Below are 27860 nucleotides of genomic sequence, written 5' to 3' on the forward strand. Positions count from 1 at the left end.
TAATCATTGTGGATCTAATCTGCAGAAGATACATGCTGCAGTGCTGGTTAAATTAAATTGTAGTAGGAAGTCAGGCTTGTATGTATCTTATTTAATTCCCTCAGTGAGCAGGGAGCAAAAGAATAACTGAATACAGATGAGTCAGTGTTATTGAATGCTCTGCAAATACTCTTTCCATACCAGCAGTGTTGCCCATGTAGCTGGAAGAAAGGCCTTCTGGTGTGATGACTCTGGGTATCGTATTTGCTTTTACAGCCTGTATATGAGGCTGGTAGGCTGTCATCAGTCAAGGCTGGCTTTTGGGGTTAAAGTGATACTTCAGCACTTAGATGAAGCTGTGGTCCTTGTAGCCGTTGACTAGGATGGGGGGTTAGACTTCAGTAATTGGTCTAATGATCTTGTGAGGAAAAGCAGTAATGCGAATAAAAGATGTCAAATACTTAATTTGAACAACATCAGTTCTAGTCTGCCCTGACTTTTGATTTTAGCTTCTTAGGGAACTAGAAATTACATGCTGCTGTTTGAACTGTGCAACTTTGGCCTTTTAACTCCAGCCCTTATTGTCATTTTTCACTTCTACAGCTGCACACAGAAGCCCAACCCAGATTTATAATTTTGGTATATGTGGTGTAAATATCGTTGGAATTTTTTGTTACCTACCTAACAAAAAAACAAGTGCTGTAAGATTTTCCAGTGGGAGTTTGGAGAAAGGAAGGATTTTAATGGATCCAAGTCAGAAATATGGAGAATAAGGAACTTTCTCAAATTAGCCTTAAATGAAAATCAGATTAAACAGAGCATATATTGCACTTTCAGCAGAGCTAGAAACAAAGTATTTCCTTTGTTTAATTCCAGTGTTTTCATTTACAGGCCTTTCCCAGGCAAGTGGTAGAAGTGTAATACTCAACATAGACAGGGAGAAGCATCAGTCAGCTAGAACAGTATTTTGGAACAGGACAGAGCACTTCAGTGTTACCATACCATAAAACAAAAACAAAGCCCTACAACATACTTTGTATGAAGAATAATGGTATGTTTTGAATCTTGTTTTTATTTTCAGTGGTGTAAAAATCCTATTTCCGTATTTGAATAGGAAGATTTTTGATGTCTTATACACAGCTTTTTCTTGTCATATTTTTAAAAGCAAATAGTGTACAGTTTCTAATAGTAAAAATAATTGCTCTAAGAAACATGCTAGCATAAAGATGTTACCTGTGCATCAAGCGTAAAGAATAATGTTGTCTTGTTATAATGTGTCAAAATATTCTTTAATGAGAGAAGGTATAGAAAATGTACAAAGCAGGGTGAACCAGCTACTGATACCTTCATTACTGTCTGTCAAAAAATGACAGTCCTATCAGCGAATGAATGAGCTAGAAAGAATAAATGGACAGCTTATAGAAATTGCTTTCATAGTGATCTCTGAACACAGAAGATGCAGTTTTAAGCCTTCGCATTTCAATGCAGTTGTTTCGGCAATAACAACATACGGATGTCTTAGGTGTCAAAATCCTTCTATTCTTTATACTCCATAGTTAAGCTTTGGAGTATTTTTTAGTCTTAAATATCTTCAGTGAAATACCTGTGCATTCTAGCTTTTAAAAATTATTTAGCCACTAGCATTATTCCCTGCTGTAGAATTCAACCTACTAGTTAAACTTCTAACAGGTATAGTTGCTGGGGTTTTGGCCTTTCAGAATTACTGGACGTCTTTGTCTTGCTCAAGGCATATCAGAGCATAATACTATGAACAAAATGACGACCTGACCATTGATTCCAGGACATGATGCTGGGGCATATCATTTTTAAGGCTCATTCCAATAATAAATTACAGTTTTAATGATAGTTCTGCTAACATATGGCAAATAGAAAACACTTTCCATGGATTAAGCAACATAGCTTCCATTAAACCTCTGCAAGGACTAAAAAGCAGTAAATTGTTACCCACCTAAGTGTTCATTTGTTGTACTTTCTCTTGAATTATTTAACACCATCCTCCTTTCTGCTTTAAGGTATAATTTGCATTAGAAATACTATTCCTAATCAGGTTACAAAGTCTATAATCATATATACTGTTCCTGCTATTTTAAAAGGGTACATGATGTTTACCTGAGAGGCAGTGAAAGGCCGCTATATTGCTCATAAATTAATTGGTGAATATTTATATACCAGATGGTTTTTCGAGTGCTAGCCAAAACTGATGGTGTTTAAACGAGAGCAATCGACAAAGACTGGAGTAAGAAACTCCTCCATGGAGTACTATGGAGGTGTAGCACTTTTTTGACTTCTAGCAGCCAAATTGTTTAAGGATTTGGAAGTACAGCTTGCCTACTGCTGATACCTTCTTGAGCTTCACATCCTTGATTGTGCATCTGATCCTGTAGTTAGCCTGTGCTTTTAAGAGTATGATTACTGCTGTACATAGCACAAGATCAGCAAATGCTGAAAGTGTGATGACTCCAGTAGCATGAATATCTACCCACAGCATCCCTTGGAACTAAGAGTCTGACTCATTTTGCTGTGCATGCTTTGAAAGGCAAAATCTTTGTTTACTGGTTAAGCACTGAAGTCTGAGACATGGGGGAAGAGGGAGCAAGGGAAAAGTGATGGTTTGTTTTAAGAGGTGCATTCCAGCCTTTACTTAGTTTATGCCTATTTTATACAGTTTAAATTAGATAAATTTCAGAACATTTGTTGTGATGTATTTGTCCAAGCAATCTGTCAGTGGTCGAGTAGCATTTGCTTACAAATTGAATTTTGGTGCCATCATCTGTTACAGTCTATAATTGCAGCCTGGGCAGGTTGGGATCCTAAAACATCTAAGTTTACTCTTTTAGTATTGCTAGTTTCACATATAACTTCAATTCTGGTACTCACAGAAGAACCTTATATATGTAGATGCTGATTTAAAGACAAAGAAAAAACCCCACACAGAAGTCTATGTAGTGGAGCAGCCGTTTCCTGTTGGGCTGGATCTTTTATGTGAATTTTAGTGCAGACAAAGCAGAAATTTTACAGGGAAATAAACTGGGCCATGTGAACTCTAGAACAGCATCTGTAAAGCTGATTTCTTGTAGCTATTTTATATCAGCACCTACAAATGCTCCTGAGTTTTTGCAGCAAGAATGTGTGCTGTAGCTGTTATTCTGTTCAGAAACTTCTGCTGTTTGTTTTGGTGAAGAGTTTGACCAGCATAAAGAAAACTGTTTGGAAGCAGTAAACACTGACTTAATTCTGCTGCTGTAGAAACTGGAGCTAAAACTCCCATTCACTTTCCTGGGAATAAAACATCCTGCTGGTATTCTGTGTTCTCTTCAATACTAGCATCTGCAGAAAGAAGAATGATTGGTTTCTTTGCTTTACCAGAATGGTGTATTTAAATCCAGCAGATCATCCCCAGACAGAAAGATTTAATATGAGATTTACTTGCTGGTAGTAGATGCCTACACTGCAATCAGGTTTTTCTGGCTGTGAGGTGTTGTAGTATTAATGTTTCTGTCCACATTTGTAGCTCATTATCACTGCATGGAAAAACTCTCCATTCACAGCTCCAGCCTCCATTTAACAATTTCGATCAGATCCAGCAAAAGGAATAAATAAGATGATGTTGGAGAGATGTCTGGAGTAAAAGCCACATTTTTGAGAATGAAGAGCAAGACTTGCCTACGCCTCAGGGCTGTGTGCCTGATGTTTGTGTGTGAAAGTCATTGTCCCAAGATGTCTGTGTCTGTTTCGTTTTCCATTAAAAGCCCGTGGAGAGAGATGCTGACGTGATCACACCCTGAGGTAGACACTGATACCTGGCAGGCATACCTACTTCTATCTGTTGCCATTACCAGGACTTCAGACTCAACTAGAGATGCTGCAGTTTAAACTTTGCTAAGATGGATCCCATACAATATACCCACAGTCGCCAGGTTTCCATTGCAGAGAAAGCAGCTTCATGATGAGTATCTACTGAAGGCTGTCAGCTGAAAAGAAATGCTTGGAAAATCCCAGAGCCCTGAAACCCTGAGCAACGTGCTGGAAACTGGCCCAGCTCCGAGCAGAGGGTCAGACCAGACGACTGCCAGAGTCCCGTACACCTGCAACTTGTGCTTTAAAGCAGGTTCCCCCTCTCAAGGGTGAGAACCAAGGGGGAAAACTTTCTCTGGTAATGTGTGTGGGATTTCTGTGTGTTACGGGTGATCCTTGGCAACCAAATAGATACATAACATTTATAACTCGGTGACTGATTTGTGCTGCACAGTAAGCTGCCCAGGTGAACTCAAAACTTGTCACTGATTTTTGCACTCTCTTGATCTTCCTGTTTCTTCTGTGCTTCATTAAAGTCAATCTGCTGGATGGACTGTCACTCAGGCTAGGCCTGTCCTACTGTCTGCACTCTCTAGGGATCACCCTTCATCCTGATAAATGGTCTATTAGGAGAGCACGTGTCAGAGAAACCCTCCGTGAAGCTAAATAGATTAGAGTCTCTTCCCTCTGCACAGTCTCAGTGGAATGGAGGAGGCATGATCGTTAAAGCGGATTTAGAATGAGAAAGTACTTTTTCCTCAGGACAGGAAATCGCTCCGAGTTTAGAGAGGTACGGATTAGTTCTAGTAAATGTATGAAGTGAAAACGCTCAGTGTGAGCACTTGCCACCAGAACGGGTGCAGTGTGATGGTCTGGAAGTTGCTCAACTTTCTTTTGGTGCCCACTTGGGAACTGAGTAGATACAGCCCTTCTTGGTGGAGGCTTTGTAATACCTTTCTGTAACTACAGCAATTGCTAGCATGGAAGAGCAGTGCTAAAACAGCAGCCAGTGTTCTTGCAGTGCAGTTTAGATGTGTTAGCAGCACCAGCATAATGACCAACAAACCTCCAGCAAAGGGAGGGGACTTCTTGTTCTTGCAGACATCGTGTCCCTCCAGCTGTGGCACTGTTAAGTCATTGCTGCGCTGTCCTGGACCCTCTAAACACATCATGGTTACAGTAAAGCAAAAAATCCCTTACAAATGGAAAACCTGCCCTTGAAACTCTGTTTACAAGTGTGACTTAGTACAAGGGATCACGCACCCAAACACCTCCAGTTCATCATATGGTGCTGCCTTTCTCTGGTGCAGGTTTCCTCAGGTGGAACATGGGGATGGGAGCTTGGGTTGCTCCTGTTTGTTTCTTTGTGGAGTTCAGGAAGTGCTAGGGAGAGGACGATGAGCTCCGTTGTTTCTGAGGCTGGTGGACATTTAGCAGAGGTTGACTCTGCCCCTCCGCCAGACCCCGAGAAGCAGCTTTGAGTTCCCAAGGTTGCTGCTGCCTTCTTTCTTTATCTTTCTTTCTCTTCTTGTTTTTAATCTTTTTTTTCCTTCAGTGTGTGACATCTTCCCTTTCTCTGCATCACTGACTGAGGATGAAGGGAAAACTCAATCAGAGCCTTCCCCATAACTCTGTGTCCTGAACAGCCATTGCCATTAGCAGCTGAAGTCTCCATTTCTCTGGTCTTGAGCTTATTCACCACTTTGTGGATGTTCCAGGTGTTGCAGGGGTGCCTGTGGGAAAGGGGAAACCTGTGCAAAGAGTATGCATATGAGACCTTGGTGCTGCTTTTTCTGCTGTGTGCAGGGACTAACGTGAAAAGCTCTGATTTTTCACCCTTGTTGGAGCCAGTCCGACAGAAATACCTCTGTTCTGCTGGCACTGAAGAGGGTGGCAGGTCCTCACTGGTGTCATTTGTACCAAAATGGGGAGGGAGTGCTGCCAGAAGACACTCTTGTGTGAAGAGTGGCTATCGCCCAGGGAGAGCATAGGAAAGATTATGCTGAGAAGCTAATTTGAAATGAATTAAAGGAAGATAAATTCACTTTTTCTGGTAGAGCATCTTTCAGGAAAAGAAATCAAATAAAATGGCATAAAAGTAATAAGCATCAAAGTCAACATTAGTTCTAATGTAGTACTAGGCAAATATTGTAGGCTTTTTAATAATAGTAATAAAAAGCTACAAGTATCATAACAGTATGCATGCTGTAAACTCATGTAATCTCATGCAGTTATTGTTCCTAATGTGCATCTTGGTTTTAGCAGCAGTAATATATTCTCTGTCTGCCTGGGAAGATTTGGTAGACAATGACTGCAGCGATGGTACAAAAACTGAAAGAGGTGATGTGGGGGAAAGGGAGCTCTGGAAGACTCTTTTCAGCTCCTTCTTTTGTTGTTGTTTATTTAAATGCAAATTCATCTCCAAAATCTGATAAATATTCAGCAGCTTTGGTGGATTTGGGAATGTGAGGCCAAAGTTCCAGAAATGGGGAGTCACACAGATACTTGTCCTGGGAAACAAGGCACTTCTATTTGGAAGCTAAAGGAAGAGCAGAGTATAGCAAACCCTTGAATTAAGCCAAAGCCTACAGTGTGTATTAGTGTCTTTTAACTGTACTTCAAAAGTCATCTTTAAACTATGTAGAAAAATACTCACTTTAGTCATCTTCAGGCAAACCTAAGCAGCACTGAATGCAGACAGCTATAATCAGTGCAGCCTTCTGCCTTCAGATCTGTAAATGACAAGTGTCAGTAAAAGCATGCTCTGCTATGGTTAGGAAAGCAGGTTGTTACACATCATGTGCAGCTGTAGTCATGAGCATGTTATCTAGAAATGTCATAGTGCTGTGAGTGCTTTGGTCTGTGTCGGTGGACATGGCCCTCCCCAGGTGAGATCTTCTCCCAGGGTTGGACATGGTCTGGTGCAAACAGGTGCAGAAGCTCATTTTCCCTTTCTGTCCTTCGGAAAGCCAGTGTCTGCACTGTGTGGCTTTCAGTCCCTGCACAAAGCGCAGCAAAAACCTGGCTGCTCCATGTGACTCCCGTGAGAATAGAACTGAACCTTCGTGCGGCTCTGGGGTCCTGGGGATAACCTCTCCTTTTCTCTGCCAGTTCTGAAGAGGTTATGAGAGAGGCAGCTCCTCCACCCGAACAACATCGTGGCATGCTCTAAATATGTGAATTCTTCAGTTTATTAAGGCTAAAACATACTTGACCTATTTAAAAAGTGCCGCTGTTTCCAGGGTATCAACAATAAAAATAATACCTGAGAGATACCTACGGAAGAGCTTGGAAGCATGTCATGAATGTCATGTTATTTCATGGCTTTATGTTTAAGCCACCTTAATTACAGCATCAACTTACACTTCAAAGATTAGCAACTAGAATGAGTTCGAGACTTTGTTTAAATGAAATCTACATTGCATGAAAAGAGCTCACAGTAAAGATCTTTGGATGTAGGTAGAGATGACAAAAATGAGTGGTTTGATATTTATTGTGTATTGGTGTTGCTGTTCTTGTCTTTTTTTAATGTTTCTACTATACCTTATTATGAGTTGATTACAGCAGCCTTGCCTTCACAGGATGACACAAGTAAGCTTATGTTTACCATTATTATTATATCACTTGCTTGTGAGCTCTGCCTGTTTTATTGCTGAATTATAATTTTTTAGCAATATTATTTAGAAATGTCAGCAGCTCTCTAGGATTTTTTCTGGTTTTACACAGATCAGTTTAAACTGTCCGAATCTGAGATACAATACAACATAATAGAGTCTGTCTGTACCTAACAGTCATTTAGCACTGACTAGGACCACCATACGTTAATATTTATGGAGGTCTGCATACATTTTGAAATGAGAAAGGTGTTTTTTTTTCATTGCTTCTTGAGGAAAAAAAGAGACAAATTCTTTATCTCATGTAGCTGAGGGCATGGAAGGTTGAGCTTCTACATCTAAGAGTAGTGGGTATTTAGGATTATGTATTATTTAAGCTATACCTCACTTTATCATCTCAATTTCCACATCCCTCTTTGAAACCCCATTGTGGTTTATTTGTTTTCTTGCTTTCAGCTGGGGACAAGCTGCTACAAGGACTTAAGCTTGTGAAGGACTTGTGCAGGGAGCTCCCTTTTGCACCTTAGATCTGGACTGGTTGGACGCCATTCACATCCCAAACTGTGTGCAAAGTAACAGAACACTTTCCATGATTTGCTAACCCAGCTCGGGAGCCAGGCAAGGTGAGTGTTAGCTGCCAAGCTGCCTGGAAGGCAAAAAGAATCAGTTTTTTAAATACTGAAATAGTGAAATACTGGGTTGGTTTTTTTTAAGAAAAAGAGGTTTGCCTCTTCCCCCCCAACTAGATCTGAAATAAAAACTTGCAGTCCCTCAGGAAACTGGCACATTGCATCATGAGGAGGAAAGAATTAATTGTTCCTTTCAAGTCAGTTGTTAAAAGCAGAAAATATTTTAAAAGTGAATCTTGCAGTCTGGAGATCAGCAATCTTGTTTTATGTAGCTGCCAGTGAAGAGTCTGGTGTCAAAATGCAGTGGGACTTGTAAGTGGTAATCAATAAACATGAATTATTTAGGAGACACAGGATAAAAATGAGCAAGTGTTAAAGCAGGATTAATCCACTACATAAGCACTAAGGAATGTGTATGAATTCTTAGCAAAATGATAGTGATATCCATTTGGAATCTCAGTTTGGGTGCATAAAAACAAGTGTAAGTGAATATTTCATTATCTAAATGTAAATAAATTATATATAAATTTTAATTAAACTGTGTGAACTAACTGTTAAGGGTCAAGTATCTCAAGTTAAAACAGTTCATAATGCAGTATATAACAGCAGACGTGCCTGGCCAGGTGGTGTGAGAGTAAGAAATGACTGCATTTCAAGTAAGTAACAAGCACCTGGAAATCACGTGCAGAGGGATTCAGCTGACCACCACATTGTAAAATAACCTGGAAGGAAGAGACAATTTAGGAGTGACTGCTTTCCCTGTGCAAGTCCCAGTGCAACTGTGTGGAGAGAGGGTTTTAACACCATACCGAGGTGGAGGGAAGAAAAACAACCTGTAGTAGAAATAGCAACGCACAAGAGACAGGCTGATTCAGGCAATTTACTCTGCTAGGCATCAAATGCTTCTTTGAGGCTATAAGTGATCATTTAGAAATTATCTCAGATCAAGCACCCGTAGCCAAACAAAACCAAGCAGAGAGGAGTCTTCGTTGAAGGGGAAATGAGAAAGTCTCATTTAACACAGACACTCTGTCATTCACACTTTTTGCTTATTCTGTCTGCAGAAGTGAGGTCCCAACAGAACTCTTAGATGCGGGAGAAGCCTGATGAGAGATGCCATTCCAAACCCACCAGCAGAGAAGTCACCCAGAGAGAGGAAGAGGAGTAATAGTTGTTGCATGTAAATGAGGTGAGGCAATGCCTGAAAAAATGCTTCACAAGAGGAAAAATGAGGCCAGGAATTGGGAGTGCCCAAAAGAGCACTTTGGAAAGCAGCTGCCTGTGGGATGCTAAGAAAATGCCAAGCAGGTAACGGAGACAAGAAAGGAGGGAGAGAGAATCCATCTGAAAATACTAAAATGAACTTAACCTACAGTTCTATCTCTGTAGTACATGTGTGAGTAGATACGGGGACAGGAAATGTTTTATCTATAAGATAAAAAGTAATATGAGAGAGTCAGGGGTGGTTGGTTTGTGGTTTTTTGGTTGTTGGTTGTGTTTGTGGTTGGGTTTTGGATTTTTTTAAGCAAAGACTGACATGCATGCAACAGGTGTGAGACCATGACACTGTTTAAGCCAGTGGCAAAATCCCTTTGACTCCCAAGTCACAATCAGGGCTTTTTACTTGCAGTTTCTGGTCATTCCTCACCATGTCACATTAGCACTTACCTCGGTGTTAGACGTCAGTACCAGGCCTTAACTTGTGTGCAAAGTTATGTACACACATACACATGCTGTATGTTTTGCACAGAGAAGTGTACATGGCTGTCTCCCATTTATTGTTAGAAAAACGTAGGCACAGAGAGTGGGGGACAGGTGTAAGGCTCCTGACTTGCAGCACAGCACTTCATGGCAGGTAGCATGGTGGTTCTGAGTGTCCCTGGGAGCCCAGCCTGCCCTAGAGACCTCCTGGGAAAATGGGGTATCATCTGTTCCTAGAAAACTTGTATCACTCAGAGCATGAGGCCAGTGCTGCTTTATGATCTGCAATGAGCAGAGAGGATGATGAGAATGGCATCCAGGGAAGTTTGACTTCTGGCACTGCAGTGATAGCTTTCAGTAGGTAGTGATGCACACAGTCAGGTGCAGAACAGGTATAAACGTACTAATCTGCATGATGCTTCTCTGGTCTAAGTATGACAAGCATTGTTGGCTGGCATGCAAAAAGACAGCAAGATAGTTTTCTGAAAGCTATGTGGCAAATAACAGATAAATCCAGAATTCAGGCACACCTCATCCTCAGTCTGCCCCCTTCTAGTTTCTCCAAGTCTCTTTGCTGTTGTCACATACAAAAGGTAATTACATACTTGAAAATGTCCCCTCCCGAGTTGTTTGGAGAGCTATTAAAGAACCCACATGCAAGGGATGAACAGAACAAGAGCGCAAGTTTCTCACTGTTTAACAGAAATGCAGGAATGGCACACCCCCCCCATAACATGTAGGATGGGTGCTCCAAATTGCAGGAGAAAGACTTCCATAGCAGTGTTTAAAGTACAGTTGACAAATCTGAGGATTATCAGTCCACAAACTGTAAGGAAATTAATCTAACTATTGCAGCCTTTCAGTGTTTGGAAGTTCCATTGCTTTCAGGATCTGCAAGATTAGTCCCCAGTTTACAAAGGAAACACCTTACCTGACAGGCTTTTGAGTAATGTTCCTCTTTGAAGATATAATTCAAACCACCAGTTCATTCTAGAGCTTTATTAGAGACCTTCATCCCTGTGCTGCAGTTATTGGTTTCCTTGTGCATGGAGTGAATTAGTGCCATGTTTCATCTGGATTTCATGATTGTGTTAACCAGTCAGTAGTAAAATCCATTCAACTCTTTGAAATACCAACCTGTTGTGAATGCAATGTCATGTTTCATGGGAGCAGGTTACGTTATGAGAGAGAGCAAATGTCTGCATAGGAGGCTATTTAGCTCTTCTTTGAAACTGAACTTTTGGACAAGCAGGAAGAAGTAAAAAGGAAAAAAATCCTGAAAAACCCTGGATGGGTGGAATTTTCAGCAAATATCTCTTTACTTAGCTGTATTATTTGCCTCAAAGGCAAATACATACTCTACCTTTGTTCTGTGGTTACCCCACTGGAGTCAATCAGTTTAACAAAGTTGTTATGGCTGGTCTGACTCTCACCACTGGGCACTGAGTATTGCAGAGGCAGAGAAAGCACATTGCTGCTTCTCCTGCCTGCCTGCTTGTAACCCTGACCCACCGCCACCTTGCACTTGTATGTATGGGTGTTGCTGAACAGACAAAGCATGTGCTTATTCTAGCTCCACTAAAGCTTAAATTTATAAACTTAAAAGTTCCTTCTCCTGTTATTTCCTTAGCTTCCTTTTCTGTGCCCTGCCCTATAATCTGCAGTAAAAACAGCATGTCGATACTGCTTTCAAACATATGCATTATCTAAAAGGCAAGCCCAGGTAAAATGTTTTCCAAATGAACTTGGTTAAAATTTCAAGAGTATAGATGGATGGGGAGTGGGAATTCCCAACATTAGGAGGAAAGTAGAAACTGCTTACCTTCACGTGTCCTACAATGTTCTGTAGGACACCAACTTCAGGTGATGCACCCTTATTAAAACATCAAAAATGTTTTTAGACTCACTGCAGTGAAAGCAAAGTTGTTCGACAGTGGTGTCATCTATTGGGACACCAAAATGATCGCTGATTCTTACATGAGTAGCAGAAAGGTTAACTTAAATATCTTGAAAGGGAGAACTTATTTAGCTAAAAGGGACAAAAGATGGGGGGGGGGGGGGGGGAGGGAAGGACTGAAAAAAGTTGTATACAAAGAAGCCATTTAATGCAGATTTGCCATAAGGCAAGATAATAATGCTTGAACATTATGAACTGCAGAAACTCCATGAACACATTATATTTTAAACACTTAATCTGTTTTACAAACTATATACATTCTTCTGCAAAATAAGATGAATTGGGATTCAAGAAGCAGCACATCCTGACAAATCTCCTCCTAAAGGCATCCATTAATATAAATCAACAGTAGCAATTTTGTTTGATCATTTATTTGCAAGAATCATTAAGGTTTATTAGCATAATTATTCCCTGTGGGACTTCATGTCACATAAATGAAAAATGGCATTATCAATATTTAAAAGATAAGTGCGTAATGTTCAGAGTACTTAAACAGCACTCTGCAGGTGGTGTCCAGCTGGAGCAAATTAGATAAGGTTTGATTTCTAAATTGTAGAAATATAATTTCAGTGCAACTGTTTATTTCAAAACTACGTCTGCTCATTGTGCAAGGTATAAACGCACAGCAGAACTCTGTAGTTACTTGTTACAGTACGTGTGTGTACATTGTTTTCTGATTTCAAGTAAGCAACTTGTCTCAAGCTATCAGATGGGAAGCAAATGTTGCTTACTGGTGGAAGTCCTTTTATAATCCTGTCTCTTTTACTTTTTCTGCCTCTATGTGATGACCTGAAATTTTCACAGTGAAACAAGAGGACTTTCTCTATTATCCTCCTGTCTCCTTCCAAGCAAAATAGTAGTTACAGTGTCATTAGATCTTCTCCTCTACAGATCACAGAATCAGCTAGGTTGGAAAAGACCTTTAAGACCATCACATCCAACCTTTACTCCAGGACTGCTAAGCTCACCATTAAACCATGTCACTAAGACCCTCATCTACCTGGTTTTTGAATACTTCCAGGGATGGTGATTCCACCACTGCCCTGTTCCAATACCTGATCACTCTTTCAATAAATTTTTCCTAATATCCAGTCTAAGCTTCTCCTGCCGCAGCCTGAGGCTGTTACCTCTTGTCTCATCACTTGTTACTTGGGAGAAGAGACCAGTCACCTCCTGGCTCCATCCTCCTTCCAGGTAGTTGTAAGACAGCAATAAGGTCCCACTCAAGCCTCCTTTTCTCCAGACTAAACAACCCCAGTTCACTCAGCCACCCCTCGTAAGACTTGTGCTTGGAGGGAAACACTGCTGGTACTGCCTCAGTACCAACTCAGTGATCATCTCAGTACTGACAATGAGCTTGGCTTACACAAGCACTTTCTGAAGCAGATGCAGGGACTGGGGCATAGTAAGACATTTGGGCAAGACTGTGCCAGTCCTGCCCCTGATCGGGCAGCTGCATTCAGCATGGCATGGGCCCCATCCGCACAGCCTGCACGCACTTCCAGGTTTCTGCAGGATGCTGCGGAGGTCAGAGTCAGGAAGAGAGTGTATGAGAATATAATGATGACAATCAGAGGGAGATCAGATGAGTGAACTGCCTGCTTATCATTTGCTTCTCTGGTTGCTCTTGCTGCTGCTAGAGCAAGTGCTGAGTGGCAGGTGTGAGCAGGGGCACACGCTGCTTTGGGGAACAGTTGCCAAAGGTTCCTGCACAGATGAGTACCATCCAGGCACTGCTCGAAGTGAAAGCCTTTGACTGAAGGAAGGGACTAGTGAGAGTCCAGCTGTGAGGCAGCAGAGCAAACACAGCTTTTGGGGCTGTGTGAGCCCCAGTTTTGGGCTGTGGATCGTAGCATGCAGAGCAGCATGATACAAGGCAGGGAGCATGGCACTGAGCCTGCTGCCACTGAAAAAGGCCTCATGGGCCCTCTGTATGGCTGCTGGCAGTGCTGTGATCCCCCCAGCTCTGCAGTGCCCTACATTAGGGTGCCTTTTGGGCAAACCTGGCATGCAGAGTCCCAGCACAGGAATCATGCTGAGAGGTGAGAGATTGGAGCACCTGGCAGACAAAAATCTATGGGCTTTGTCTGGTCCACACCAATACAGAGGCAATTCACCACCTCACTTGTATTTTTTTGAGCACAAAATTGCTGTTTTATCAGCATTGAAATGTATCAGTAACCACTGTGTGCTCTTCTCCTTTCTAAAGGTTCTTGAATAAAACATCAGGGATTTTGCTAAACATGCCCCAGGACTCCTGCAGACACATCCCCATATGGGGCAGGGAAGCAGAGCCTTTGCCAGCCTGGGGCTCATCATGGGGCTCTGCCAAGCCTGACGGGCAGGATGAAGTGCCAGTGTAGAGACGTACACAGGCAGCAGAATTACTTTCACATTGCTCTCAGCTCTTTCTGGGACTGATGTTTGTTTTCTGTAACTGCCCTTCAGTTGCCCTTTCTGTTGCTTGGCTTAAGGTTATGGTTATGGATTAGTTTGTTAAATACTTTGTTGTTTGCAAATGGCATCTGTCTTCCTAGTTTTCCACTCCTTGCTAAGCTCCCCTTTGGAGTTCCTCAGCTTTGTAATTATTTACAAATGTTAAACTGAACTCTTTGAAATGAATTGTGTTTGGTGGTATCTTGCAGGAATGAAAGGGGTTCTGCTTTCTTTTAAGTATGTTTCTTAGTGTTCTCTTTTGCACTCAAGTTAGAAGATATACTTGCGCTTGGAGCTGATGCTTCGGGGAAGAGGCAGTCCAGAAAGCATATGCCATCTCACCCTTCACTTAGTGCATACTTTTTTATGCTGCTACAGGAAGAAAAGTAGTAAATCTTAGTACTTAACAGTTCTGTCTCAATATCTTGTTTGGCCTTGGAAATTATGAATCTTCCTTCCAAAGGTGTACGTTCTCATAGCATTGCATACAAAATACTGAAACGGAAACCACAACTTTATCAAGTGCTTACATGACATCCAAAATCAGCTGAGGGGAGGATGATCACTGGGTTAGAGGCAGTGACAGGTTTCCCTCTGAGATGCTCCCTTCTGCCCATTCATTTGGGCACTTTGGCACATGAGCTCATTGCAGCCTGGTTACTCAAATGCCTCCTCTAAACCCTGCACAGGAAAGACAAGGAAAGGATAGAGATGGAAAAATGTAAGTCTGGTATTTAATCTTTCTGCTTCCAAATGAAAAGCTACAGATGGAACTCGTTGTCTTGAGGGGCACTTTGTGACAAATAAATTGGAGCTCACATGTAAAAAACTGATTAAACAGAGAACTTTCTTGAAAAGCTTTTACAAACAGAACCTTCATACCCATAAACATTTAATTCTCAACTAAAAATCATCACTGTTAATTCTCTTAAGACAAAACTCAGTCCTTTTGCTTGAACCTATGTTCTCTATTCTTTTTCACTGGGGACAGGAGTTTGGTTAAGACAGGTAAGTGGGTAAAGATCTCAAAGCACAAACCAGAGGTGTTATTGTAGCAGTGGTTTTACAACATTCTTTACATAGAAGAACTATATTTGCTCTGCCCAGAATATTTGCTTAAAAAAAGAAAGAAAAAAAAAAAAGAAGATACCAGGTGAAGCTGAAAGCCTGGTAATTGCAACTTGTATTCTCCTGAGTGTTTGCTACTTGGATTAAAAAGAGCATGGTGGACATGGCTCTCTAATTGTTCTTTAATCACTGAATGCTAGTAAAGCTGTGCCAAATGCACAGGACAAATGCCCTGTTCCATAACCCAAACAGATCTACTGGCCAGGCAGCCAGTTGGCAAGAAAGCTCAGACTTTGCTGTGTGCTATAAAAGCTCATTTCCCAGCTCACTGAATGGATGTTGGATGTTGTACAAAACCTGGCTGATGTTCATGCTGTAACTGCTGCCTTTTTTCAGGTTACTTACAAGAAGCAATTCAACTGCAGTATAAAGTAGGGAAATAATAAGAAACTATAGAATACACAGGACACTTAAAAACTACTAAATAATGTTGGTTGATGGGAGAGATGCAGAAAACCACCAACTTGGTATTGGTTGGAGTAATAAGAATGGAATAGAAACTGCAGAGAAACAGAAGAACCCAAAGAAAATAGGAAAGAAAGAGTCAGAGAGCCTCAGGCAGGCTCCCATCTTGACCCTGAACAAATCCTGAAAGGCTGAATGCTGGCTGGAGAGAAAGACTTGAAAATGAGTGACAAAACAGTGTCCTAATCCCCTGCTTCTGTTTTACAGCATCAAACAAGTTTGGGCTGCATGTTTCAAGAAGCACTTAGTTTCTTGGCATTGCTAATGTGGAAACAAAGAAATGACAAGGATTGTGTAGAGGTAAGAGACTGTGGGATGAAAAATAATTTTGTCAACACATAAGCCTGGAAGGAACCGTCTAATCTTTCTGCCTACAAGGAAGTTGAATCTGGTGTAGCTGCACTACACTGCAATTTTTATCTTTTAACATGCTTTCTACAGACTACTTAAGGACTCTGTTTTGGTGTTATCCCGCCTTTTAACTACAGTAACTATTATTTTATGTCCAAGCAGCAAAAATACCTTCTGTGAGAACCACTGGAGAGTAAGATCACTGCGGTGTAAAATTCATCTGTGGTCTTTGGAACTTATGTATTCAGTTGTTAAAAACCATGTGTCTCCTCAGGGGAGCAGGTGGGTGCTTTATAAACCTGAATGCATCAGTAATAAATACTATCAGGAAATGTTGAGAACGCTGTTTACAGAGGAATACATGAGTACAAAGCTGCGGATAGAAATGCATTCCAGTAGTTTGTCATGTCAGCCTTTAGACACACAGGTCACAGCTTTTACTCATGACCAGAAGAAATGAGCAGAGGTGAAAGACCAAAAACCAGACCATGCTGCCCCTGAAAAGGACTGATTTCTGTTCACATCCTTGCACAAACATCCTTTCTGGCCAGAGACACTGTTTAATCTTTGGAAACTTAGTACTACAGCTAAATAGTCATTAAACCATGTTTTTCTCATTAGGAACAGCTGTATTTTTGTTTAACGCATTTGAAGCACTATTTTTGTTCCTTGTAGTATTTTTGTTTACAGTCCATAATGTCATAAGTAAAAGATCTCTGCTGCTGCCATGGGACATGTTTTTTTCCCTGCTGCTGCAGGATAATTAAAAAAAAAACAATAAACAAGTTAGTGCTAAGATTTTCTTGACAGTGATAGCCCCTTAGCTGCTTAAATCTGCTATCCCATCCATCACTGATCTCAAGCAAAGCAAGCATTAGTTTCTCTGTGGCTTATCTAGGTCTTTAGTAGATCAATAGCACAGCTCAGATGTTTCAGACTCTTCCCTGTTAGTTCACATTTATCTTTTCATCCAAAGAAGGTAAATTACCTCACAGAGAAGCTGTGTTATCCCCAGTAGCAGTTTATAATGTTGCAAAATCAGCATGACCCACATATCTTATCTCAGCTGGAATGCATTTGTCACTGTCTCATGTTATGATCATCTGGTAAAACGCCCTAGAAAAGAGGTAAACCTGCAAAATAGCTTCACCATTTTCATTTAATGACCTTTTCTACTGTGTGCTCCTGTACCACCTTCTATTTAAATTGCTTAAGTAAAGGGAAGGTTATTTTTCCCTTTAATGCTCCATTTAATCACTTTTATCATTAGCAAAACTGTTCATTCCTCGGCAGTCTTCACTTCTGCTGTCATACGTGGATCTGTATGTGGTGATATTTGAGTCTGAGAACTGAAATATTTATCAAAATCCTATGTTAACCCCGAGAAAGGACTGCTGAGTTTAATCCTACATTTGTACAGTTGGGTGCTGGTTACCTGAAGCTTGTCAGGACCTGGGAGTGTTTAATGCTGTTAGGAAAAAGGAATGAGAAGCAGGTCACTGACCACTAAGCTGTAACCATGCTGCTGCCAGAAGAAATGCTCTATGAAACAGGAGTTTGATAGCAATTATGCAGCTGGGACTCATTCCTTTCTAAACTATAGTGAAGTGGATATTTCATTATCTGTTATTCTGAAAACTTCATAAATCGTATTGTGGAAAGAAAGCTTAAACATAAACACACTTCTAAGGAGTCTGATCCAGCGGGTTGCAAGAACTACATTCTTATTCAAGTAAGCTGAACAACTCTGGACTGAACTCTGTTCTGCAAGTGTGAAATTCTTAGGTCTTTAACTGCAAAATTACCTGGTGCCATCAAGGAGGTCTGCTTTTTGACATGAAGAAAAGGTAGGTCTGCCTTCAACACAGTGCTCGACTTCTTCCCAAATAGGAATGTACAAGGGGGAACCCTATGTGGAGCAGTGACCTGCTGTGATGGCACAGCTGGGAGGAATAGCAAGAGCAGATGCTTGCCCCTCAGGTGGAGGTAGATCTTGCAACGGAGGTGACCCTGCTGAGGAGAACAGGGTGTGCTTGGAGGCACAGGACAGAAGCACTTGCCCAGGTGCACTACCCATGTGCCTGCACCCTCTAGGTTTGCAGATAACCTGGACAGGGGGGTGCAGCCAGTGCCTGGGGACCCCAGAGCACCCTCTGGGTGGTGTGGGGAGTGCACCAGGAACCAAGCTGGGCTCCTGCCGAAAGGCACAGTGTGAATCTGAGTGGCCAGTGGTCACAAACTAGAAATGGGGAAGTTCTGACTTGATGTAAGGAGTTAAAAAGTAGACAGTAAGACAGCCAAGCTTTAGGACAGGAGCCTGTAGCTCCTTGGGGAGGTCTCGAGATGGGACCAGCGGTTGTATTTGAAATGAAAGAAATCACTGTTTTCCATATTCAAGTATTCAGTGTAACAAAAGGAACAGGGCAAGGATATATTGGGTGTTTCTCTGGAGTTTCTGGAGCGTTTTTCCCTCCTTGCTCTCACCATCGAACACTGTACTTGCCTTCCTTTGGAAATCCGCACACACAGTACTGAGCTCTCCCTGTGGCTTAATTTATGTTCAGGAAAACAATCACGGCCTTAAAGGCGAAGAGTTTCTGAGCACAAACTGCCGTAACGTATCGAGGATAGAGTAATTCTCTGGTTGTTTTTTCTTTGCATTTTAAACACACTGCAGCTCCTCTGAGATGCATGGGAAAGAAAAGAACAATGAGGTGCCAAGACCTGGAAACATCAAAATATTTTTCCTTTGGGATCTGACTGGGTATTAGTGCTGTGTTTTGTCCGTTCTGTGGATGCACTGCTCACAAACACTCTTTACATGCAAATACAAGCCACCTCTTAATATCAAAAAATACCTTTGTGAATGGTCCGTTTGTCTCTGATGTGTGTGTTTTCAAGCATTTTTACTCCCACCTTTTTGTCTGAGAGCCTTGCTGGCCTGGAGACTGAATCCAAGTATACTTCTGTTCTCATTTTAGAGTGCTGCTGTTCCCAACTGAGGACATCACGTCAGCAAGGATGAGATTTTTTGCACCTGACAGTTATTTGCTGTGATTTCCAGAGGTGAGGGGTCCTCATTCTGTTACTTTGTTGGCAAGAAAGAGAACTCCATTTCCAGTGTGTTGTGTTAGCTCTTCACTGAGGAGTTGGGGCAGCAAATGTATCTTTTGTACCTTTATCCTTTCACCCCACGAGACCTCCAAACCTTGAGCATTGGAAGTCAGTGCTAGCACAGTGCAGTTAAAAACTTCCTTCTTTCTAAGTAAGTCAGCACCTCAGAATCACTGGGGGATACGGTATGCTTTTAGTTAAAGACATGGTCTCCTAGAGTTTACTCCCCCCAACAGCACTGTGGGAAAATCTTTGTCATGAAAAAAGCAAAAACCAGCTAAAGCTTCAGAAAGAATTTCACTCATTTGGGAGATTTTATAAAAGATTAAGAATCAGTTTAAAATAATGACTATTCTTATCTCATATACCTAGATATAGGCATATCTACTACAGAATTAGTAGAAACATGCAGACTTATTTTTACCCAGTTCTGAGAGGTGATGTTCTCTTAAACTTTATTCATTTTATTTTATAAAGTAGGTTAACATTACTGAATTTTAAATACTGCTTTGATTAAGCTTATGTGTCTTTAGTTTCACATCACTAGGCAGAAAGGAAAACAACGGTGTGAAAAGCGGTAGAAGTGGTTGGGCAGGGTTTGGGGCTGGATCCCTCTGGGACCAAAGCCATCCCAGAGCCCCCCTCCGGAGCGAGCACTTGTGTGCGGTGTAAGGGCTCTCCCAGTGACCGTCTTGTACCAGCGAAGGTCACTCACACCCACCTCCTGCGTGCCGCTGGCTGCCGGTTTCTCCGCTGTGCGGTTGCCCCCGCCTGGTTGGGATCCAGCACAGCAGTTGTGAGGGACGGAAACACTGAACCGAACGCTGCCCGGTACGAGCCGCGGTTACCGGCGGGCGCAGGCGGAGCCCGCAGCCCCTCACCGCTTCCCTCAGCCCCGCGGGCGGCCCCTCTCCCGCCGCGGCTCCGCCCACCCGGTATGCGTATGGCCGGCCTGCCTTTTCCACCAATCAGCGCGGCGCCCTTCCCGGAAGTTAAAACTTTCCCGCCCTTCCTCCCTGCCGCGTGGCTCGTTGCCATGACAGCGGCGGCGCTGGCGGGCGGCCGCCATGGTGGGTGTCGGGAGAGGGGAGCCGGGCCTGGGGCCGCTCCTGTTCAGTGCGGGGTCACCCGCTCGGTCTTCTCCCCCGCAGGCGTTCGTGGGGCGGGATGCGGGGCGGGTGGAGGCCTCGATAGACGCGGAGGAGCGGAGCGGGCGGCGGCGGGCTGTCAGGCTGTGGGCGGCGCTGGAGCAGGAGCGGCGGATGGAGGAGGCCGTGCGGCAGGTGAGGGGGACCGGGGCGCTGGGGTCGGCGCTCGGCGGAGGGCAGAGAGAGGTGGCGCCGCTGCCCTGGCAGGTCGCTTTCCGGCTGCGCAGTCCTGCAGTTTGCCTGCTTCCAGCTGTGGGTGCAGCTGCGGGGGGAGAGGCGTTACGGGCTCTGTTCGTTCTGGTCAGGCCGAAGAGAGCAAAGCCCGGCGGGAGCTGCAGCTGGAGCAGGAGGAGAGGCAGGCGGCAGAGCTGGCGAGGCTGAACCACGAGAAACTTAAAGATGAGAGGATGAGGCAACAAATAAGACAGAACAGGTAACGCTTTACAGAGCTCAGTACTTTATTTAACTAGCTGCTGCTGTAAATCATTCTCAACGCTGAAAAGTGTGCTTACGGAAGTATGCAGCCTGTCGTGTACCTGCTGCTCGCTTTCTGTTTCTCTTGATTGCATTTTGACTGAGCCTTAGATGCAGTGAGATTGTAGGACGGGATCTTTTCAAGCAACAGAGGCAGTTCTAGTGTGCTCCAATCAGATGCATAACATTTTTTACAATAGGCTTTAACTTCCTGAATTTGTGCAATAGAGAAGTTCATAACTGGAAAAAAAAAAGTGGAAAAAAGGTTGATTTTGAGTGGTGGTTGGGAGGAGGCTGTGGCCAGACCCGTGGCTGCAAATGCCAGAGAGGTGTCAGAGGAGAGCACTGGAGACAAATGTGGGACAGAGGAGGACTGGGAGGTGTGACAAGGGAGGTGTGACAAAGCTGCGCCCTCAGTGGGGTGAGACACGCTGGAAGTTGTAACAGAAGCACAAAATGAATTTGAGGTGGGAGGAAAAGTTATTTTAAGAGTAAGGTTTGATAAGTTAATTTAAAGCAAATTTTGTCAGTAAAGATTGTTATAAATGTTTTGAATATGTTTATGTATAAAGTTACACATTTCTGTAAGTATGCATATTCATGGCATGCATGTATTTATGTAGTTAGATGTAAAGTATGCCCAACTATTGACAGCATATGTAGAAATACAGATAACTCTTGTTTTAAAACAAGTGTTCTTTTTGTGCTTTTACTAGAGCAGTATTTTTGCCTGAAAAATACTTTTTTAAATTGTGTTTAGGCAGTGACGGAAATTCCATTTTTTCCTATAGGTACTTCCTTGTAACAGGATAAATGTCTTATCTCTTGTCTCCCCAGTCTTGAACTTCGGGAGCTGGACAAGAAGCTGAAATTTGCTTACATGAACAAGGAGCGAGCCGCACAGATCGCTGAGAAGGCAGCTCTGCAGTATGAGAACATGGTAATAAGTTGCACCCGAGTGCAGGGGCTCGTTGTAGGGATAGTGCTGAGCACCCTTCCTTTGCCACTGAACTTGCTATTTAAAACAGTGTTCAATGTGGGTGGGTTGAAAATGGGAGTTGTGTTAATGAAGGACTAATTATCTATCAATAACCAGCTATAGAAAAGGTTTGCTTTGTTATTGCAATCAAAGTAGCAGAATAAAGCTGTGTGAATGGAGAGAGTTTTCATTTTAGGCTTTGTAATATTTATCCAAATTAAAACTGTGGTACAGCATGTAGAGCAAATACTTATTGTAGTTGAGTCATTACCTCAGAAGCAGCTTGTTGAAAATGTTGTTACTACACATCTATCTGAATAACTTCAGAGAGAACTGTGAACTTGTATTTATGTGTAGAATAACTCTGGTGAATCAGGCAGATGATTCTGATTCCAAGTATGTTTTATACACAATTCAGTTTATGCAGATTGCACTAAAGACAGGAGTTGACTGAGGATGTTCTGTGGCGTTAACCCACATCCAGTCATTAAGCTGATCATAGTTTTGCTTGTGCTGAATGCTCTGCTTGGTCTTTGTTCAACACGCAGCTTCCTTGAAGTATTATTAGTTTCTTTAAGTTGTTTAGGTATTGAGGGTTCTCTTCAAGGGTTCTGCTTACTGAATTAAGCTTTTAGGCATGTTCAGCACTGCATTTATAGACTGAGGTGGAAAACATTCCTTTTCTGTAGTGCTGTGTAATTCCTTTTTATATGGTGTGTGTTTTCCTAACAAGTGGTATTAGTGGGAGTAAAAAGGAATCTTGCACTGCTTTTCTCCCTATAGAAACGTGAGGGTGAAATAGCTCAAAAGATGAAGGAAGAGCACGAAAGGGCAATAAGAGAAGAAAGTACTGCAGAACTGAGGCGAAAGGAGGAGAAAATAACATATCACAGAGAACTGGAGAAACAGGTTGAGGAACAAGAGAGGAAGAAGCAGGATGCTTATGAACAGTTTCTAAGAGAGAAACTCATGATTGATGAAATTTTAAGAAAGATCAAGGAGGAAGATCAAATGTTAGTTACTTTTAATTCTTATTATTTATTAATTTGAAGCAAAACAATTCATGTACTTCTGTGTAGAAAACTAATTCTTATACATTTATTTCATAGACTAAGGCCCATTTTAGTTTTTCTTGGTCACATTTTACTAACAAGAGACTGACTTGTTGGATTTTGCTGTATAAACATCAGAATGTTCCAGCCAGTCTCGCATCCTTGTTCCCCAAACATGAAAATCCAGCTGATTTCAAGGCGTGCTTCCACTGGGCCCACTGTGCTGAAAATGGCTGCGTGTCACTGATTTCTGCCTTGCCTCCTGTCCCTGCCTCTGTGAGAGATGTTGTGTGCCTGTCTTATGGACAGGGAGAGGAAAGGAGGTTCCTGAGGGCAGGATGGTAGTGTCTCTGTGGTGGGGTAGCATTTAGTATAAAAAAAAAGTGTAGGAGATGCTGGTGCCATTAGGCTATTGGGCTTCCTCCTGGCTTTGATTTGTCAGAGTGTGTATGAAATGCAGTAGTAGTGAGTACCCGTATGTGCAGTCTGTCCTCCTGAAGAAGGGGGTTAGACATGAGATTCCTTTTTTGGGGCAATTCATAAATAAGTATGTTCAATTTAGGTATGTAAATGGATATGGAGAATCACTAAATCTTAGTCTCTGGAATGTTGTTAGCGATGAGCATATGGTCTGTTTAACATGACTCTGCATCATGTTAAATAAACATTTTTTTCCATCTTCTACAGGGAAAAACAACTGAAGTTAGCTAAAATGAGAGAAACTCAGGCACATATTGAAGAATATAAAAAAGATCAAGCTATCTGGGCGAGAAGGAAACAGGAAGAGATGGAAGAAGAAAATAGGAAAATTATGGAATTTGCCAACATTCGGCAACAAAGAGAAGAAGACTGGATTGCTAAAGTTCGAGATGCTGAGGAGAGAAAACAAAGAGTTCAAAGCATGGTACAAAAATTTAAATTGGAGAAATAAGATTCTTGTACATTTTTGTCTTTATTCAGAAATCTTTCCTTCTTGTGATAGATTGCCCAGAATCTGGAAAAAGAACAACAGAAGCGTGAAGAACTAGAACAAATCCTCCAAGAGCTGTATCTGGAAGAACAAGCGGAGGCTGAAAGGAAGAAGGAGATGGTAAGTGCTGGCAGGTAGGTGAAGCAGAACCTGTGCAGTGGGGAGGAAGGGGAATATTTCACTTTTACTGGGCTTCTGCAGATACACAGATATTGTCGTGCTTGTCAGATACCAGGTTTTTTAAATATGCTGTATGTATGTTAATGTGTACCTGTGCATAAACTGTTAACAGAAAATGCAAGTGGAGAGAGGATTATTGCAGCTTTGCTGTAATTCCTCCAGAACATTCAGGCTAATGGAACTGGTCTGGATGAAACTTCTATAAAATGAAGATAGTGGTTATGCAGGAAAACATGTAGTTTATGGAACACTTGTAGCTATGGGCAGACAAGTCTAAACAGACCAGATACAAAATGTAAAGAGAAAATGAAAACTTTGAATCGCTGATCTAGAAGATATGTAATAAAGTGAATGCAAGGGCAGTATTTTACATCCCTTCGCTTCTTCTGACATCTTTGTGATGGAGCAGCCCTCCTTCAACTTTTGTACATGTCACTGGAGCTGTGATGCTTTACGAACATTGAGTGAGAGTTTCCCAAAGTATGTTCAGTAGCAGAGCCTTTGATTACATTTCATTTACAGGCAGAAATAGAAAAGAGACTAAGGCAGCGCCTAGACTTACGGCAAGCATACGAAGAGCAGTTGGCTCTGAAGGCAGCTGTGCGACAAGCTATGCAAGAAGAGGAACAAGCCTTCAGACAACAGATGTTGGCCAAGTTGGCAGAGGATGATCGCCTTGACCAGCTGAATGCTCAGAAACGAAGAATGAAACAGCTTGAACACGGAAGGGCTGTGGAAAAACTGATTCAAGACCGTCGCCAACAGTTTGTTGCAGATAAAGTAAGAGTTTTCATGTTCGCCTTAGGTTGGAGCCAAAGGGTTTCAATGAGGACACTCCTGCTATCTGAAGCGACAAGGCTGTTGTTACTAGGGAAAGGTGACAGGGGACTTGCAGAGAAATGTGCAGGGGAAGCAGGCTTTTGTTTTGGTTTGCTGACAAGTGCAAAAAGGCTTCTTCAAGCTAACATTTTCTTGTAGCTCAAGTCAACAACATCCCTAAAGCCCTGAATACTTGACATGCTCTGCAAATCCCTCCTCAGGAGCCATGGGGTCAGCGGCACAACTACTACAGTACTAGTACTGTACTACACTGATAATGATGCATGAAAAGGGGCAGTCCCAGCCTTGGCTTTAGGTTAAGTCTCTTGAATTATCATCTGAGGAGGAAAAGCATAAATTGAAAACAAGTCACAGAATCCTCTGCTGTGGTCTTTGGACCCATTTGTAGGGTATAAGCCACATGTGCAGTGTGAATTGCGATTTCTACTTAATCAGCATGAGACTGCGTGCCTGTTTCTCCTTTTGTTGGATTAGCACAGAAGGGCAGGAACAGCCTAACTTGTCTGAGAGCCAGGAAGGAACCAAAATTTAACTACCTCGAAAAGGGCTTCCAGTATTGAGACTCCATGCTTACCCAGCAGACCAGCTCTGTGTCTTGCCATACAGTCTTCTCTTTTCTCTGACATTTTTTTCTCATTACCAAATCCATATTGTTTAAACAGTGCTTTGGGGTTTTTTACATAAACTTTTCCACCCTTTCCAAATGAATTTCCCGTGACCAGAAGTTAGTAAGTGGAAGTTCAGAATTTACTCCACTAAAAAACTTTTCTCTTTATACTGTGGTGGATATGGGTGGAAGCAAATGTTCAGAGAGCTGAAACTGCACTGTTACGACAACTTCTTTACTGTAGGAGCGGGAACTTGAAGAAAGACAGCTGGAGGCGAAGAGAGAAGAGAAGTTCCAGGCAGTTGTTGAAGAAGAGAGACAGAAACTCTTGAAGGAGCATGCATCTAAATTACTGGGTTATCTTCCTCCAGTAAGTGAATTGTATTTTCGGTGCTTTAAATGTTTGCCCTGTTTAAGATGAAGCTGCAGAGCTGTGAATTCGTGGAGTCGGTGGGTGTCCTTTATTGTGTCAGCTCTCCTGAGTTCACCCTTTCCTTTTTCTTTTCTTTTTTCTATTTGATTTGGGAAGCAATTTACTAAAGTACTCTTTCTGTACGAGGGGCTTTGGGCTCTACCGCAATGCGGATGCCTTGTACAGAGCTTGCTGAAAGCTCCTACAGTGTTTTGCATGTCCAGTTTTTGGAGTACGGCATGTAAGTTCTAGAGTAGGGCTCTGCTAGCTGGAAAGGGGTCTGCTGTATCTTAAACCCCATTTCCACCACGCTTCTCAGTTGAGGTCTGGGGAGCAAATTCTTATAGTGTTGGCTTATCCTCCAAGTCTTCTGCTCCGAAAGGAACAAGGCATGGACTCTGCTGTGTTTCAAAGCTCACTGCATCCATCCATCCATGCGTTTGTTAGAGTTAAAAAGACGGAAGCAGTCACTGTAATAGGAGCTACAATTTATTTTGTATCAAACTTCATAATGGGAAGGATCACCTGGTGGGACACAAATGAACAAGGAGCTGCTGTAGGGATCTGGAAATGCATTTATATTTCTTACTCTTTAAAGAAATTCTTCAATACTGGAAAGCATTGTAAATGTAGTGGAGTGTAATTTTTATTCAAATATTAATACACTGATTTGGTCATGAATTTGTAAAATTCGAAGTGAATTATTTTCTAATGTAGATTTAGTAAAAGAGAACCCTAATTGACAATATTCTGGTATAGTTTTCTGGTTTGAATTTGTTGCCGTAGGAAGTCTTGGTGATGTCAGTGTCCAGGGCTCATGCCTGCTCCATGATATTGATGTTCTGCTTTGTTCTTTCCTCTGCTTCAACACTGTGCCTGTAGTGGTACATCATGTTACTTCGCTCAAAATGGTTAAATAGAAAAGTGCTAATTCTAAAGTCTCCAATATAAATGCAATTTGTAGTTTATTTTTTTCCTTAAGTGCTGCCTTAAGGGTGTTCTGTTTAGCCCTAAAATGAATTTAGAATTAGAAATCCCTATTTCCAGGTTCCCTTGCTCCCCTTCCCCAAAACACAGTTTCTGATGAAGTTGTTCAGCATCAGTTGATCTTCAGAATGATGTCTTTCTACAGGCTAGTTCAGTACAACTAAAGGTGGAGACAGAGCCTTGCCCCAACCAGAGCCTCTCCTCTTGATTTCACTGTGCCGACTATGAACGCCTCTATAAGAGAATGCAGATGAATGTTGTCTTTTGCGCATTGCTCATGCTGGAATCTGTACGCAGTTCTTGCCATCGTTTGTGTGAAGAACAAAAGAGGCAGTTCTAGGTCAGCACCCAGCACACCCGTTTGAATTTAAACTTATCCGTGAAGTTTTGTGACAGTTCTCAGGGCTGTTTGTTTCAAAGGTGATCCCAGAACCAGGATACGAGCTACAGCACTCTCTTCCCTAGAAAATTTCAGAGATCTCTCCGTGTTTTACCTTCCAACGTGTGTTTCTTTCCCCTTACTGCAGGGAATACTCAGAGATGAAGGTGACATCAATATGCTTGGAGAGGATTTTAGACTGGCATATCAGAAAAGAAGAGGCAATGCACTTCCACAAGAGAGCTGAAACTTCCCCCATCTCATCTCCGGGTTTGCCACTAGGTGTCACCGGATTTCTAATGAAAACTTCCATTTGCTGTTAACATTGAGGAACTCCTTTTTAACATCGTAACAAGTCTCCATTTTAAGACTGGAGCTCTAAACTGACGAGCATTTAGCTCTGCACTTTCCATCAATAAACTGTTACAGAGTGCTCAATCAGTCTTAGTGCTGTAGCAAATACTAAAAACGTTTTCTCCAACAACTCTGCAGAAACCTAAGCTAGTGCAAATTCACATAAGGTTCTATTAATGCACTATTTCTGTTTGTAACTTGAAGATTTATCTGCACTGGTGTTATGCTATTAAAAAATGCTATTAAAATACTCATCTAGATGTAGCTACATCTCAGGGGGTGTATCTG

At 42.1% G+C, this 27860-nt stretch overlaps 1 protein-coding gene across 1 annotated transcript; it reads left to right on the forward strand.

Annotated features, from left to right (window-relative positions):
• The first annotated feature begins 20189 nt into the window (after positions 1-20189).
• On the forward strand, positions 20190-27656 carry MNS1 (meiosis specific nuclear structural 1). The gene is made up of 10 exons (XM_062627767.1): positions 20190-20260; positions 20342-20473; positions 20644-20771; positions 21650-21752; positions 22575-22804; positions 23531-23747; positions 23826-23933; positions 24516-24773; positions 25685-25810; positions 27367-27656. Exons 1-10 carry the CDS (start codon positions 20258-20260, stop codon positions 27463-27465), a joined length of 1404 nt encoding a protein of 467 aa, XP_062483751.1. The 5' UTR covers positions 20190-20257; the 3' UTR covers positions 27466-27656.
• The last annotated feature ends 204 nt before the right edge of the window (positions 27657-27860 follow it).

Source organism: Pezoporus occidentalis, unplaced genomic scaffold (assembly GCF_034315485.1).
Source record: "Pezoporus occidentalis ecotype Australia unplaced genomic scaffold, CSIRO_AGI_Poc_V1 ctg11, whole genome shotgun sequence".
NCBI lineage: Eukaryota > Metazoa > Chordata > Aves > Psittaciformes > Psittacidae > Pezoporus > Pezoporus occidentalis.